General features: G+C 39.2%; 2 protein-coding genes across 2 annotated transcripts; both read left to right on the top strand.

The window, feature by feature from the left end:
• Window positions 1–15: 15 nt before the first annotated feature.
• Window positions 16–3,233, top strand: LOC149732124 (conserved oligomeric Golgi complex subunit 3-like). The gene has a single exon (XM_089882222.1). It carries the CDS (start codon window positions 376–378, stop codon window positions 2,905–2,907), a length of 2,532 nt encoding a protein of 843 aa, XP_089738348.1. The 5' UTR covers window positions 16–375; the 3' UTR covers window positions 2,908–3,233.
• A 31-nt stretch (window positions 3,234–3,264) lies between these two features.
• LOC149732123 (uncharacterized) lies at window positions 3,265–14,291 on the top strand. The gene is made up of 22 exons (XM_089882217.1): window positions 3,265–3,400; window positions 3,519–3,564; window positions 3,789–3,970; window positions 4,116–4,206; window positions 4,291–4,476; window positions 4,618–4,749; window positions 5,086–5,202; window positions 5,406–5,594; window positions 5,987–6,061; window positions 6,236–6,453; window positions 6,803–6,872; window positions 6,932–6,986; window positions 7,333–7,410; window positions 7,920–8,125; window positions 8,419–8,584; window positions 8,646–8,703; window positions 8,948–9,024; window positions 9,100–9,150; window positions 10,015–10,197; window positions 10,339–10,564; window positions 13,358–13,643; window positions 13,771–14,291. Exons 1-22 carry the CDS (start codon window positions 3,282–3,284, stop codon window positions 14,221–14,223), a joined length of 3,264 nt encoding a protein of 1,087 aa, XP_089738343.1. The 5' UTR covers window positions 3,265–3,281; the 3' UTR covers window positions 14,224–14,291.
• Window positions 14,292–16,201: the final 1,910 nt, after the last annotated feature.

Here is a 16,201-nt window from a genome sequence, read left to right as displayed (position 1 = left end):
CAACCGAGTTCTAAACCTGTGGTGTAAGTTCGACAGTTCATCGGCCAACGTTTCTGCCCAACAAAAAAATGTCGCCGCGTGTTCTGCGCAGTATGCACTGACGTACCCAACCATAGAGAGTACGTAAACAAATACATGGGCAATGTGCTTCGTGTTCGTTGAGAAAGTGGTGATGCTCAGACAATGGTTAGTTTTATTTTGCTATATGTTAATAATACGACGAAGGTAAAATATAATATATATATGTAAGGTTTTCACCGCCATTACTCTATGTTATATGAGGAATGATTCACGTGTTGACAATTGTACAATCTGTGTTTAGGTTTGCTATCTATTTAAACAATCTATAGTGTGACTAATTTGTATTCATCGCTAATGGCTTCAGATCATATATCAACTATCTCTACCATGGAGAGGCTAAGCTTGTGGAATGCTACAGATAACACAGGACTTGCTACACTGAATGAACTACAACAGGACAGCTTTCTTGAGCTGGCAGCTATTGGGTCAAATCGTGCATTACCCATTGAGGTGCCATTGACTGAACCTGTCAACATTACACCCAATGTGTTGGATTCCCATGCTATACCTGGTTCAGTTGAAGATGTATTAACAAAAGGTTTTACCAAGCTTGGTATGGCTGGAGAAAAAATAGAAAATGCCCAGCAGTTTTATAGTTGGTTCTCTCAAATTGAGGAAGAGGTCCGCTCAGTGGAGAGAAAAAGATTTACTGAGCATGTTGAGACACTAAAACAGCACCGTGAATATTGCCAATACATTACTCAAGATGTTAACAAAGCCCTTCAGTATCTTGATGATCTTGAAAAAGAGTATGTTTATGTTTCGACCAAGAGCAACGCACTACATGAGGCGTGTGAACATTTGCTTGCTGACCAAACAGCTTTATTTTCGGTCGCTGAAACTATCCATGAGAATCTAGATTACTTCAATGAAGTATCAAGAATGAACACCAAACTAAGCTCACCCAATATTTCTGTGACCAGTGAAGATTTCAGGAGCATGCTGTCCAAAATTGAAGAATGCATTGAGTTCATGCAAGCACACCCTGCATACAAAGACAGTGCTGAATATGTTATCAAGTATAAAACATGCCTCACCAAAGCTCTTGGTATGATAAAGCTGTATGTGGTGAATTCACTAGAAAGCACAAAACAAGCAATTCTAAATCGAAAGAGTGGTGGTGATGCAGGGCAGTCTGTTGGAAGTGAAGCATTTGGAAGTGGCAATGATGCTTTCACCCTTTACTATGGGAAATTTCGTACAAATGCTCCAAAAATTAAAGCGTTAATGGAGCAAATTGAACAGCGCAGTGTGTGTAGTCAAGAATATCAGCAAATAGTTGTTGATATTCACCAGTGTTACTTTACACAAAGAGAAACTCTTTTATCTCCTTCAGTAACAAGTGCGATGCTGGAACTGCTGAATGCTAACAAGCAGGATCACTGTGCTTTGGTTCGTAGTGGTTGTTCTTTTATGGTTCATGTTTGTGAGGATGAGCATCAACTTTATGGTCATTTCTTCTCTTCTCAATCCAAGAAACTTTATGAAATGTTGCTTCGTCTGTGTGGCAACCTTTATGATATGTTGAGGCCATTGATCATTCATGTTTACCATCTGGAAACACTGGCGGAACTCTGCAATATTCTCAAGATGGAAATGATTGATGATCATGTTCAGAATAATCCAGAGCAACTGCAAGCTTTTCATTCTGTGGCTCTTCAGATGCTTGAAGATGTACAGGAAAGACTGGTGTTCCGAGCTAATATTCATATACGTGATGATATCAGAGGATACAAACCTTCACCTGGCGATATCATGTACCCAGAGAAGTTAGAAATGATGGAGGAAATAGCTAGGAACATTAAAGCATCTGCAAAGGTAGAAAAAGATACATTCACTGAAATACAACTAACAGAATCACCCCAAGATTCGTTGTCCGATGTAGATGTTGCAAGCTCAAGCAAATCATCCAATGGGAAACTTGATGAAAAGTTTCACACCTCCCCAGCTGATATGCATGGCATGTGGTATCCCACTGTTCGAAGAGTTCTGGTTTGTCTGTCCAAACTATACCGGTGTATTGATAAAGCAATATTCCAAGGATTATCCCAAGAAGCCTTGGAAGCTTGTGTTAGATCACTTGTGGAAGCAAGTAACATGATAAAAGCCAGAGCACCATTAAAGCCAGGTAGTTCTGAAAACAGAACAACTGACGCTCAGCTCTTCTTGATCAAGCATCTTCTTATTTTACGAGAACAAATTGCTCCTTTTCAAGCTGAATTCGCGATCAGAGAAACTCAATTAGATTTTAGTCGTACAAAAGATGCTGCCTTCCGTTTTGTGCTTGAACCAAAACTAATCCCAAATTTGCTGAGTGTCAGCTCAAATGCTCTTTTGCAGTTTGTTTATGAGGGAGCACCTGAGGTGAAAGAGTTTTACATTGATAGTAAGAAGGATGTAGACCGACAATTGAAATCTGTGTGCGAAAACTTTATTGAGCACCAAACAATGTTGTACTGCCAGCCACTGAGCGAATTTCTGCAAAAAGCATCAAAACTTGTCAGTATGAATCAAGAAGACAGTAATGTGTCCGTGTCTTTGCGTCAACAGGATTTTGCAAGCGCTGAACAAGTGCAGCAGTTAGTAGGTGGTGTGTATCGTAATTTAAAACTGATGGTGAAGAAGACTGCCTATGTTATGTCTTTGTACTTGGCAAACAAAGAAACTGAAAAAATTCTATTTAAACCAATTAAACTGAACGTTCAGCATGTGTTTCAACAACTTAATATGTTGTTATTGGAAAATTATTCAGACGAGGACAAAGCTATTATTGCGGCACCAACCTCTGACCAGATTGCATTGTTAATGAGCACAGCTTTTAAATAAACTTGATTATATAAAAACTATATTAACATTGGTGCAATATATTCATGCTTATTGTTGCTTTTATTTAGAATGGTTTATCAAAAATGTATTCTTAAAATTTGAAATCGGTATTACTAAAAAAGAGTAGAAAAATTGTACAAAAATAAACATATTATTGCTTGTACTTTTATTTAATGTTGTGCTTTAATATTAACATGTGCGTTACTTTTATAGGCTCATATATTATGTTATGTATATATTGGTTACTCTTTAATAAGATGAATTAGTACTTTATTGTGAAGCATTATTCGAATGCTACATATGTTTTAATATTTGGCATTACCAGATACATACTTTGGTCATCCAGTAATTTATTTTTTAAAACCATCTTAAAAATGCCTTGGCTACCATCTGATCATGCTTATACTAAACACTGGTCTGAAAGCTACCTCACTGAAAACAGTCATGTGCTGCCTTTAAAAGAAGTTTTAAACTCTGAAGATATATTTGACAGGTAAGGTCATCATGTGGGTTGGTTGTTTGCACTAATTAATATTTGCACATTATATATATTGATATCTTTGCAAGGGTAATGAAAACTTGTTAAATATATATATTCTGTTTATTTACAGTTACTCCAAAAGTAGTTCCTCAGAGGAAGAGATTTCAGATGATGAGGTAAACAATTGTGTTGTCTAATTTGAAGTTTTTCAATGTTTTGATATCCCACTATTTAACTAGTTAAACTAAATGTCCTAAAACTGTACATTAGACTTTATATGACTGCATCTGAGTTTTAATATTTAAATTCATGCTGGATTGGTAATTTAAACCTTATTTGTCTGAAGTATATCAACTTTTAATGCTCTTTCTTAAAATCAATATTTGTCTTTATTTTGAAGATTGATGTTGAAACTGTGTCCGATCCTCCAGCTGTTATCGGATCATCCTCGTGGCATTGTGCGGAGCAGAAAGCGAGGATGCAAATGAACGAATGTGAGCGTCATGTCACCGGTATGAGTAAAGGGAATCCTCTTCTTTTCACAGACGAGAGAGAATCGGTGTGGGAGGAAAACATTAACAAGTGAGTTCAACATTATTGTCCAGTGAATTTGTTTGTTTTAATGATACAAACCTGTTCATCAGGAGTGCCTTCGCCTCCGGTGACATTTTTTTCCCAAAATTGGCTTTGATTTGAAATTAATCTTATTATGAAATGTTTTTTTTAGATCGTCATGGGGTGTACTAGAGACAAAAATATTTAACAAAGTTGTAAAAATTTTGCAAAGTGAGAAGCTGTCCAGACTAGCATATAAAGGGGTAAGTTATATATACATACTGATACTAACATACATATACAACCTTAATATTAAAATGTAATCTTCCCATTCACATTGTTCTCAGATGCCCAAAGAGATTGTTTTACGTCGTTTATCAGTTGATAAATCAGCCTCGTGTTTGAGGGAAGCGCTCGCTGACATCGGGTGGCCGATTAAAATAACGCAGTGGTTGCATCTGCTGCTTATTGAAAACTTACCAATGACTTTGCTCTCTTATTATCTCGATATTATGCAAACATTAAGATCTAAGGTAAACTTTTAATACCTTTCCTTTATAATCCCCACTACAAACGCTTATTCATTTGTTATTCATCATAAGCACATGACTTATTTTCTGTTACTTTTAAAATTAACTAAAGGTGCATTTTAAGATCGAAAATTTTTTACTTAGGTTCCTAGTTTAATTGAACGAATGATTATGCCGTCACGTGATACAGGCTCTGCTGCCACCGAAAGGTTAGGAATCCTATTAAAGCGACCTTGGGATCCAGCAGTTACTGCTGTTGTTTCTGATATGAAACAGGTATGTGTGTGTGTGTCACTTAAGTTTTTAAATTATTCCAAATTATAAATAAAGTCCTTATTATGCACAAAACTATATTGTATAATAGTATATCCAAGACTGAAAGAAAATGCAAAGTTATTGGACAGTAACTACTAATTAAGAATTCTTTTGCAATTTAATATTTGGGGGGTTTGAATTTCATTTATATTTTAAGAAAAATGTTTTGTTTTGGGCTTCACATACCAACTTGGATGTCTACCACTACCAGTATACCGTATTTGCATTTTATCAATAAGTAGTTTTTTTAATGTGAAGTTAGATTTTTCACTGAATTTAGAAATGTTGATTTTGCAGAAACTGAATCAGCCGGTATTATTCATTGTTGTGCAATGTACCGTGTCACAATCAACCTTACCTGTGACATCACGAAGACTTCGCTTTTGGAATTCACTCCTTAGTCAGATTGGAAAGGTGCGAACTTTCTTTTTTTTTACTCTTAAAGGTTAGAACTTTGTTCTTTCCCCTAACCCCTAACCCGTTTAAAGAAAAAATTAGGCTAGTGTATAAATAAATAATTTTTATTTTATTTATTACTTTCCTAAAAAAAAACAACTTTGATTCGCCACAACTATGTGGGTGGTTTAAATTTTTATTAATACTTGTTGTGGTCCCAGGTAGTACAAGTGGGAGCAACAATGGACGACAATGATGGGAACACAGATAAAGCATCGTGGACCGTTCAAGAACTTGCAGAAACCACTTTACGTAATGTGTGCAACCGTGTTCGAGAGCTTAGTGTACGAAACGCAAACAGAAAAGTTGTTCTTATAGGATGGCACACAGCTAGTTTAATCAACTGTCATGTAAGTTTACTTGATTGGCCTTTTAAAGCCTAAATTCGCAGGTCCGCTAACATGCCTTTGCGTAAGACCTCAGTCCTCACTTCTCGCCCGTATAGAATGGAAGTACATTACATAACCACTATTTTTAAAACTTCAATATTTGACAGCGCATTAACATTTATAAATTATTTTGTAATATGCTACTGCCTGGTGGCGTAACTTTAGTCATCACAGATTGTAACTTTTGCTCATTTAAAGCTATTGCCTTTAAGCATAACAATTTTATTTCCAACGTATTGTTTGTTTATTTTTGATCTTACTGGTTGAATTACCTTAAAAAACATTGTACAAGACCAAGAGCACATTTATAAACTAAGTATGAACTACTAGAACAAACTTTGCATACTTAACAGGTTGCGCTCACAGAACATGTATCAGCTGTTGTGTGTCTTGGTTTTCCTCTGTATAATATGTTCGGCCAGCGTGGGGTAAGAAAATTTAATTATATCTCTGATTAAAACATTTTACTAAATATGTAACATCCAGTTATTCATTTACTCTGTATTGGTAACTGGTAAACTTTGCAGTTTCTTAGATGTAGCTTTTTGCTTTGATATTGTGTGTTTTCTGGATGCTTCTATTCTATATAATTTTTTTTACAGTCAGTGGATGATGTATTGTGTGAGATGAAGAGGCCAACGCTCTTTATCATTGGAGACAAATCTTCCTCCTGCAGGATCAATGATCTTGAAGATCGGAGGCTGAAGTCCTTCACGAATGCTGTGACGCAGTCCGTGCTCATCCATGGAGCTGATGATTGGTTGCGCATCACTGAGAAGATGAAACTACAGAATGTTGTCACTCAGTCCATGGTGGACAGGTTAGTTTACTCTTGCCAGTGTTGCCAGTTACAATTTCATAAGTGTCTGGCAACACCGGTTGAAATAATTGGCCATATTGTAGTATATATACCTTTAGTATTAAACGTTGTCTTCTTTTGTTTACAATTGGGTTCAAGACATTGTTTTCTAAATAATTGGTTCTGGGTCAAAGTAAAAAAAATTAATATTACCATGTTACTAGTTTCATGCAGTTTAACTTTGAGCTCCTCCCTAATTAAAGCATAGTTTTAATTTTGGGCATAATATTTTCAGCATACATTTTTTCTACTCTTAGAACTTCGGTTGTTTATGTTTGTGTTGGTGTTTACTTAAACACATCCCTCTCAGGTTGATATTGGAAGGTATATGTGAGTTTCTGCTCACCATATATTCCCCTGCTGGTGAAGCATTAGAAAAGGTTGGTACAATTATTCCTTGTAATATATTTTGTGACCTAACAAGCAGCTTACATACCAGGCCTCTGCTGGAACCAACAATTCGAAATACTTTGCCGAGGTAGCAGAACTTGAAAGTAAGTTTAAAAGTTAGAAATATTAATTTCATTCACTTATGCTCATGTGACGGGAACTTAAGGGGTTATTATGCGTGTTTACTATTTTATGTGCCTGATGTCAGTTTACGATTATGAAAATTAAATAAAATCTTAATAAACCACTGAAAATTGTAAAAAATGTATGAATAACAAATAAAAGCAAAGGTATTAGTTTAAAAGGGGTTTCTATATATTAATGGAGCTAGGTATAAAACTATAAAAGTAGTTTTTTGGGGGTTTAAGCAGATCTGCAGATAATAATAATATTAAATGTGTTACCTGTACGTATACACTTAAATTTTAACGCTGGTTTGTCCTTCTTAAGGAAAACATGGCACCACGAATTCTCCTGGCTCGTCTCAACTTAATCAGTTCCTATCTAACCAGAAACACTCAGAAGAAGGTAAACTAGACTGTGTTAAACCTAAATTTCTACACACTAGCTACTAACCATTACCACGTTTATAACGCTATACATATGTTTGGATTTATAAAGTTATATTAGTGTTATTGGTTTATTCATGAATATACCTTCCACTAAATATGTGGTTTGATATCGGCGCCGTTGCTCAAAATCGCTGTCTTATTTAAACCATTTGTACGTCGCTGTTACCGTTCTGGGCGTTTGTCTCCTTAAAAAGTCATTTAGCGGTCATTGCCATAACTCAGTGGCCCCTAATGAGTTGTCCAAGTTGTCGTCCGTTGAAACAATAATGCACGAAACATTGCTACAAAGCTAAACAAGTGGTAACTCGTAAGTGTGCATAAGGCCGGAGTTTATGAAACAGAATACCTATGTTATAATGTCTGTTGTCCCGCTAAGCAACGATAAATACATAACCAGCATTCATTTTTTATTATTGCTGCCTTTTGCTTGTATATTATTACCTAATAGTCGAAACTACCAACCAGGCAAACGGCAGTCATCGAAAATACAAGGTCTGTCATTTAATCTACAAACTGGTTCCATCAGTGGCTTGACCTCTGTTCCTGGTTCTGACGTTAATCGTTCAGACGCGGGGTCACGGTTTAGAGGTCATGGTTCATCTTCAAGGTCAAAATCGCCAGCCATGTCTAGTGAACAATCATCACGAAGTATTACAATTGATCTGACAAAGGTACTTATGTAGGTAATGTGTGGAATAGACAGTAAGTAAACATTCTGGTTGAAAAGCCAATTGGTTCGAAATAGGATGGCTTAATTCGCTCACATTTTAATACAAATATACCAGATATTATGCACTTTACGGTCACCGCTCATGATCCATCCCGGGCGTCTCTAACATAGAATAAAATAGAGCACTTGTTTTAAAACTATATTACAATTGCTCCACCTTGCTAAGATAAATAAGTTGCATTCATACTTTTAAGTTGCCGTTATAAGCTTTGATCTAACCGCGTTTTTCTTCAGGATCCAAACAGCCAGTTGTCATCCGCATTATCAAAACGAAAATCGCAGTTTCTTTCGCCAACTGAAAGTCAGACCGAAGCAGCGGTTGCCGCCATCTTGGGAAGTCCGCCCGAGTCGAAGATTAATTCGACGCCGCCACAAGCTTCTATTTCCGCAGCATCGCCTGGTAATAATCCCCGAACTCAAATATAAAGATTGTCACTTATGGTTGTGCTTTACAATAACAGGTTTGAAGAAAATAATGCCTCACACAACAGTGCTGCCAACGTCTTCAAGCTTCGGACGGTGAGCAATTATTTTGCAAACTTTTTAAATACAACATTTTACGCGTCTGACTACGGTGCGGTGTCGCGGCTTGAATGGGCTTTCCGGGTGTTGGGGTAATGGGCCAAATGTGGCCTAAATATCGGTCCTTGACAAGGACCTCACCAATTAAGAATAAAAAATAAATAAAATGCAACATCTTACCTTCCCTTACGCATAACATTGTAATAACCACATATCACGCATTTTACATCTCCTTTTATAGATATTCCTCTAGCGGCGCTAGAGCACCCAACGCAACTCATGTCGACTCCGCAACTCCGTCGTTTTCATTAACTCTGGGTAAGAAAATCATGTTTCCGCGTTTTCATCACTTTGTTATACGCTAAGCATTTATAAATACAACTTGTCCGGCAGGTGGCAGCATCGGGAAGCTATCAACGCAATCAATGAAACCGAAACTGGAAGGTATTTTCCATTCTAATTTTAAACATAACGGATTTTTTTTAACTTTTGTTTTGGGACATGGTAATCCAATCTCGTGAGGCGCATTGTTGCGTCATACACTATATAAAGGCGATCTTTTATATCGGATTCTGTGTTATATCTTGCATGGTGTATGATGAGACCTTCGGTTGGAGCTTAATTTGGCTGTTCCGTACATAAGATGCATAACACATACCATTGCTATGTTGTGGCGGCTTCGTCAGCGCTCAACCAAAAACTTACAAAACATAAACATTACGGAGTACAACACCGCATTCTCACATGCATGGAATTCTAAATCAAGCCACGAAGTGCGTACGAAGGACACAGCCTTGTATGCGGTTACATCTGTCTTCAAACCTCAACGAAAATAACTCAAAAAATTCCTCTGGAGTTCAAAACAGCTTTAATTATTTGTGGGTTATTTTCGTGCTGTGATGTAATAGTAAGCACGTGATTATGATCAAGCGCTTACACAATAGCCAATCTATATGCAGTAACGCATTGAAAAAACATTAGGCGAAATATAATGTTGCTAAAGTTATGCAAAATTTACTATGTATGATAGATATATAAAACAAACTCCAATGAACTATACAACATGCCAGTCTTCATTTTACATAGATTAGTGGTTTATTCGTCCGTGGTTAACACGCCCACTCGTCGTATGTGGTTGTATGTACTTCAATGCTTAAAACTATTGCAATTTAAAATCAAACCTTATTTCTGCACAAGTAAAAACTATTTAACGTTGATGTAAGCCAAGGTTACTCTCACTCATGCCACATATGAGGAGTTAAACACTGTAAATATAAATCACTAACGTGCCCATATACCTGCTTACAGCAACTTCATCCACGGGAACTCCTGGCTCCTTCATCGAACGTTATCAATCATTTGTCGCATCCAGGAGCAGAAGGGAGGATAGGGAGACGCTCCAAGCAACATCCATCCTGGAGCAACTCACTAGCTCCTTGGATGCAGGGAAGGAGCCAACATCAAGGTCCGCATCACCGGAAGAATTATCAGGTATTTTATTTTGTTTGACTAAATAGCTGCTGATGTTTGTAGTGTTTTTTTAAACTATTTTTTTTCTAGTCCAAGCCTGACTGTTATTTTTTTGCATACATTTGTTATTTTTTTCGGGGTTTAAGTTTGTTTATGTCACAGGTAGTCTCATGTCGCAGTTGGACTCTAGTCGACGTCATAGTTTCGACAATGTTACGCCACGGGGCTCGCAGCCTTACCGACCACGTGGGTCGCGAGTACGCACTCGGGGGAGTTCCCGGCCACCCAGGGGTTCAAGTTACCCCAAGAAAATGGTAGTGGGGCAAAGTGGGTCAGGGGGTATGTCAAGTGAAGCCCAACCCGGAGATGCGAAAAACAACGTTGTTAGGTGAGTCGTTACATACAGAGGTTGTGGGTTCGAACTCGGTCAAAGGGACTTTCTTCATTAATTTTTGAGAAATCTATAAACGTCAGCAAAGTTAAGATATTGAGAAAAATCGTTCAGTTTATTTAGTTTGTTCGGCGGCTCGTTAATATTTGGTTATTGAGATAGTTGGTTTATATGATGAGGTCGTATCTAATGTAGATAAGACCTGGGTTTTATTGCTCATGCCATTAAACTAAGTGGTTTAGGCCACTCAGCGTGTTGATAAAATCGCTGAATGGCAGAAATTTGAGTAAAGACGGTTGTTTTGGAGACTTGCGTGTTGTCCTTTCCATGACCCTGTCCTCTCTCGTCGCTTCGGTTTTTCCGAATTTTTAGGCGGAACAAAAGTTCGCGTGGCGTTCGCGAACTCGGCCGCAACTCCACGCCTGGTTTGGTAACTGTGGAACTAATTTAATTAACTGTAGTAAACGCGCTGTTTCACTTCATATCCCCGCGACCGGACGACGATTTTATGCAGTTTATATATAAAGCGTTTTTTTGCGAATCGGTTTATATTAAAAGATGATTGACGCGAAATACGGCGCGGACGCACTGGCGAACGTCAACGAACTATTTCGGGCGCATAAAAACGTGGAAATGAGTCGATTCCCTTGCTCGGTGATGCGACGGCCCGCAGTGACGCAAACCCGACCTCAAACAGCGAGTTTCCTGGCTCCGTATAATTGCATGGCTTTGTTGCAAAACTTTACAGCCCGGTGATACAGATTCGAAATTGAGTCAACTGGCGTGATTAAGCAAAACTAATTCCGAAAATTGCCTCAATATCATGTGCTATGTTGTAATCATTCTGCGTATAGTTTAATGTACAGAGTAACCGAGTGAAGTTCTTTGGATGAAAAGCCATGTCATGTAGTGGGTGTCATAATGGGGTTGCACCATCACACACTATATCGTGCAGGCAAAGTTAAATAACACTTCACACGCATGCCAACACGTGATGTCCATCCTACCCTGTGACCCTATGAACTTTATTCATTAATAGAAGCCAAAGTATTTAGACACGATCCCACAACTTCACGATGTTGATTAAAGCATGGTTCGTGCTTAATTGCACAGCACTCCACGCAATTCTTGCAAATTAAAATTACGAAGACGATATTATCTTAAAAACAAATTCCGTGCAACCATGATTTTACTTTATTAATTTTCTCCGAAGCACATGGGTCAGTCTAATTACTTCCGTGGCAAGCGCCGAGAAAGCTCGTTATTTTCCGATTAACTGGAGAGCATCTGAACAATTTTCTTCCCAACAAAAGTTCGTGCGCAGGTCACTCTGTACCCCACCTGCGACGGTCAATGCAAAAACAACAATTCAGTTGGCCGTGTTCCGCTCATTTGAAGAGCCCCGGTGCTTACACCCGCTGATATGACTTTGATCTCCGATTTTTCGGTTAAAGTCCCCCGAACCCCCAAATATTTAGGTTGAAAAGTTGACGCCCCGTGTTTACCCTGGGTTGTCGTAAAGCCTACGTCACCGCCGCTAATTCTCTTACGTCCGAACCGCCACCAAAAATATCCCAAGTTGTTTTCCGCCCTTGTCCTTTCCGTGAACCCCGCGTCCACATTGCGTGCGGAGCCTTAATGTTTTTGAGCTCGAATTACCCAAGTGCACTCCCAAACCCGCCATCGACGATTCTTTGCTTCGTCATCTTCCGCAACCCTTCGAGAACATTCCACGCTCCTCCATTACCGGGTCTTTGATCCGCTCCGCGTTTTTCCTCGGAATTTATACCTTACCTCGTCAAGTTCTCGGGTTGAAAAGTTCAACAGAAATCCCGCTTTCCGCCATCTTAGTTTTCAAAACGCAGTCAATTTCAGTGTCTACCAGACACGCACCCCGAGCTCCCGCTTCACGACTTCAACCAACCATTCAACTATAAATATAATGTGATCTCGGGATTTTTGCTTCGACACCAAATATTGTGAATTTCGGAAAATTGTGTTGTAAAAATATAAAAAAAAAACTGCAATACCATATTTTGCAACCATTTCGCGGTAAACATAAAGCTTTTAATTTAGTCAATTTTCAGTGTTTGGTATTCGATCCGTTACGAAGAATCATAACCGTATTACAGTAGTCATGTATACAAACGTATTAAAAAAGCCCGCTCAATAAGGGCAATTATTTTCTCCGAAAAACGTCATTATTTGTCCCTCAAATGAGACGAACTTATGCACCTGAGCGCAAATTACGCTTTGCTTTTTCCAAGAAGGCATATCATCACGATAAGCGTTTGCACATGTCCCATCTTTGTGAGGTAGCCACCCGAAAAATCTGATTATCATCTCACCCATCAGCGACAAAGCGGTTCATGAAAAGTTCGTCGCGTAAAAAAAAATAGTGGCAACGCGCTTGAACGACGCAGTAATTCCCCACCACCATGCGCATTGCTGCACACTCAAAACTCAGCTCAATATAAACCACAGCAGCAATCTGATGCTTCGCCTTCAACACGGTTGACCCGGTCACTCGGTCTGTCCTCTACCCCGGTCACGTTTTCCCATCAACAAACAAACCAAAATACCACAGCCGTCTAATGACTGCTGGCACTTACGACGCGCTCGGTGCAAATAAAGACATAAACAAAACAATTACTGCCACGAAAATAACTTTTCAGACAATTTTAATTTAATACCACGCATGATGTGTTTAGCAGCGCGCAGTATTTTAAAACATCCATATTATACCATGTTGTTGCATGACCATCGTTTCTGATCTTCCTCATCATCCAGGTATGTCCTCTCCTCCGGAGGTCTTACTGCCGCTCAATCCAGGAGCGACAACCGTCACATGACATTTATGCAAAACAAGAAATCTTTCCAAGTCTCCCCTCAACCCCGAAACCTTACTGTGACGTCACAATCCAAATTTACACCTCACAAGAGCATGATGCCGACTGCAACATCCGCACTTAAAAGAGCATCTTCTACTCCTCTGGTGGACCTAGTGTTAGGATCAGCAACCGCATCCGATAGTTCTTCTTCCACGAAACGTCCAACCTTGCCCGGGCAAATCCAGGTTAAATTTGAGCTATGTTTTACAATTTAAACAAAGCTTTAATTTATGCGATAGAAACGCTTTTTAAATAATTACATCTGTCAAAAATTAATCAACATAATGATCATTTCCTTTTAATTTTCTCCAGAAATCTTTACAGCCTGCCGTCGGCTCCCGAACCCTTTCTCCAGCATCCGGAGTCGGCTCTTCTCAGCGATCCTCAGTAAAACTTGCTCCCAAGCTCTTCGATCTCTTCCCGGGTAATGTCTCTCAGAAGAGCCAGCCAACCCCCGGAAGATCTGTGGTTTACCTTCGTGATAAGAGCATGGGAGGAACACGCAACCTGGAAGCAAAGTTAATTAAAGTTATTAAAAACCAAAAGAAACCGATGATGTCTCCTGGGCCGAGCAAATCGATCACTAAAGTACAAATGACTCCAGGAAAGGCTGGTGAACGCCACATGCTAAGTATAACACGACCCCGACCGACTGTCGCTCTTCAAAATGCCGAAAAATCGGTACAAATTTCAACAGTGGCACCAACGCCAGCCAATCCTGTTTCCACGCAAGGTGAAATCGTAAACAAGTCGTTAGACTCGTAAGTGTCAGCATGTATCTTTAAATGCTGCTATGTTTCCCACACTGCCACAATACAAAACTTAAAATGTAAGTCGTGGTTTTTTCAACACTTTTCGCACAACCCCAGCTGTTCGAGTGTGGTCAATAAATCAAGATAAATGTTCTCAGCGAGTGTGCGACGTCGTCAAATACGACAGGAGTTTTTATTGCCCGTCACAAGCCTTTGTTTCGGTCGAAGCACCCGCTCACGGCAAGAGCATTGCCGCGGTCGGCCGTTTGTTTGTCTTGACTGCTCGTTGTTGCTTTACCTGTCACTCAGCCGTCTCATACAGCCGTCAGAGTTCGGTTTAGTGCCAGTAGTTCACGAAAATCGGGAAACAATGGTTTATTTAGCAGACAGTGGGTGATTTTGTTGTATAGTTCCGACGTTGATGTCCCCCATCAACCAGATTCAACATCTGAGAGAAAGACAAGCATTGCCATGTACCTTTTACGTTAAACAAGTACTAATTTAATTTAGCTTTGCCAAACGCAATAACAACATACAAACAGTGAGCGGAACTGTAGGGACTGTGACAGACAACTTCGTATAAATTGCCCAACATCCCTCGCTTTGTTTCGGACCGTTTTGTCGCAGCGGTTAAGTTGCATCTAATACTAGACAAATTGACCATGAAGCTGGTGCAGTTGTACCATAGTATACTGAAGTCACTTTAGTATACCATGGTTGTACAGACAGAACAAAGTCGGTAGGTAAGTAATAGTGTTCCGTTGGTAATGCTTCCCGCTTAATAGTTTAAGTTGTTATAAAAAATTAGCTTCCTCACTTAAAAGGTATAGCGGAGAGAGTCGGAGACGATTTCCCGTCGTGAATCCATTCACTAATGTAGTTACGAGGCGTCGGACCACCCGGGGTGCTTGCACTTTTCCATTGGCCCCTATTACAAGGAGTGGATATCTTACTCGCCTATGGAGTGGCGGCTTTGAAAACATGCCGCGCGCAGTCCACTCGAATCGGATTATACATTATTTCTCACGGTGACTGAAATCGCGACGTTCCGCTGTGTTCTTAATACAGGATAACGTGCATCTATATTATAGTAAGCAATTGGGAAGCACGGGGTTTAGCTGCAACGTGACATATAAACGATTAAACTATTAAATAACCCGCGCCAATCAAGTTTGTCAGTCTTTTTCTTCGCATTTACTTGCGACGTAATGGATATTGGTATTAATGCGCGTTAGTTGATTTTAACATCAGCACACTAGTTTCGGCTTCGAATTTGGCGAACGTTGTGTATAAGGCAGGCCGAATTAGTAATATTGAAGCCGTATTAGGCTCGCTATTAGTAATCTAATTGTCTGTGCATATAATCACAGTTTTATGATGCGCCATTATTTTAGGCGTTAACTGCGAAATTGCGTTAGTAATATCAACCAATCAACTTGGGTTTTCTTCAGTCATTTGTCTATTTATAGTAACGTGCTGGTCGGAAACAATAGAACGCGTATATGAGTTATCGACGATGACAAACGGCTCATCTCATAAAATGCCTGCCCACATTTGCATGTAATTTTGGACTTGAAGCAGATCATGGGCAGTTGTCTAATGTGTAGCAGAATAGCATAAGCTCATTTTCACCCAGCCTTACAGTGCGCACAGACTGTGTATGTTCCAGGACCGGAAAAGGCCCAGTTCGTGAAGCCGCGCTTGCCCGAATGGAAGAAGGAAGTCTAAATTCTATGCAGGACAATTGGCTCTAAGAAATCTCACTCTAGTTCAGGCAGAGGTCAGGTGACGGGCGTGGCCAGGAAAGGCGCTATATATACGGCAACTGTTTGTCATTTGGGAACAGAATCTTTCTGATTCTCTGACTCCCGGAAGAAATTGCCGAGAATGTCCAATAGTAATTATAGGAGTCCTATATCAGGCTATGTTGATTTGAACAAATTACCCAATAATGTATATTAGTAAACAAATGTTTAATATTTTGTTCTATT

Source organism: Ciona robusta, chromosome 8, assembly GCF_009617815.1.
Source record: "Ciona robusta chromosome 8, ASM961781v2".
In the NCBI taxonomy this organism is placed as follows: Eukaryota; Metazoa; Chordata; class Ascidiacea; order Phlebobranchia; family Cionidae; genus Ciona; species Ciona robusta.
This window is presented reverse-complemented; position numbering and strand designations above follow the sequence as displayed.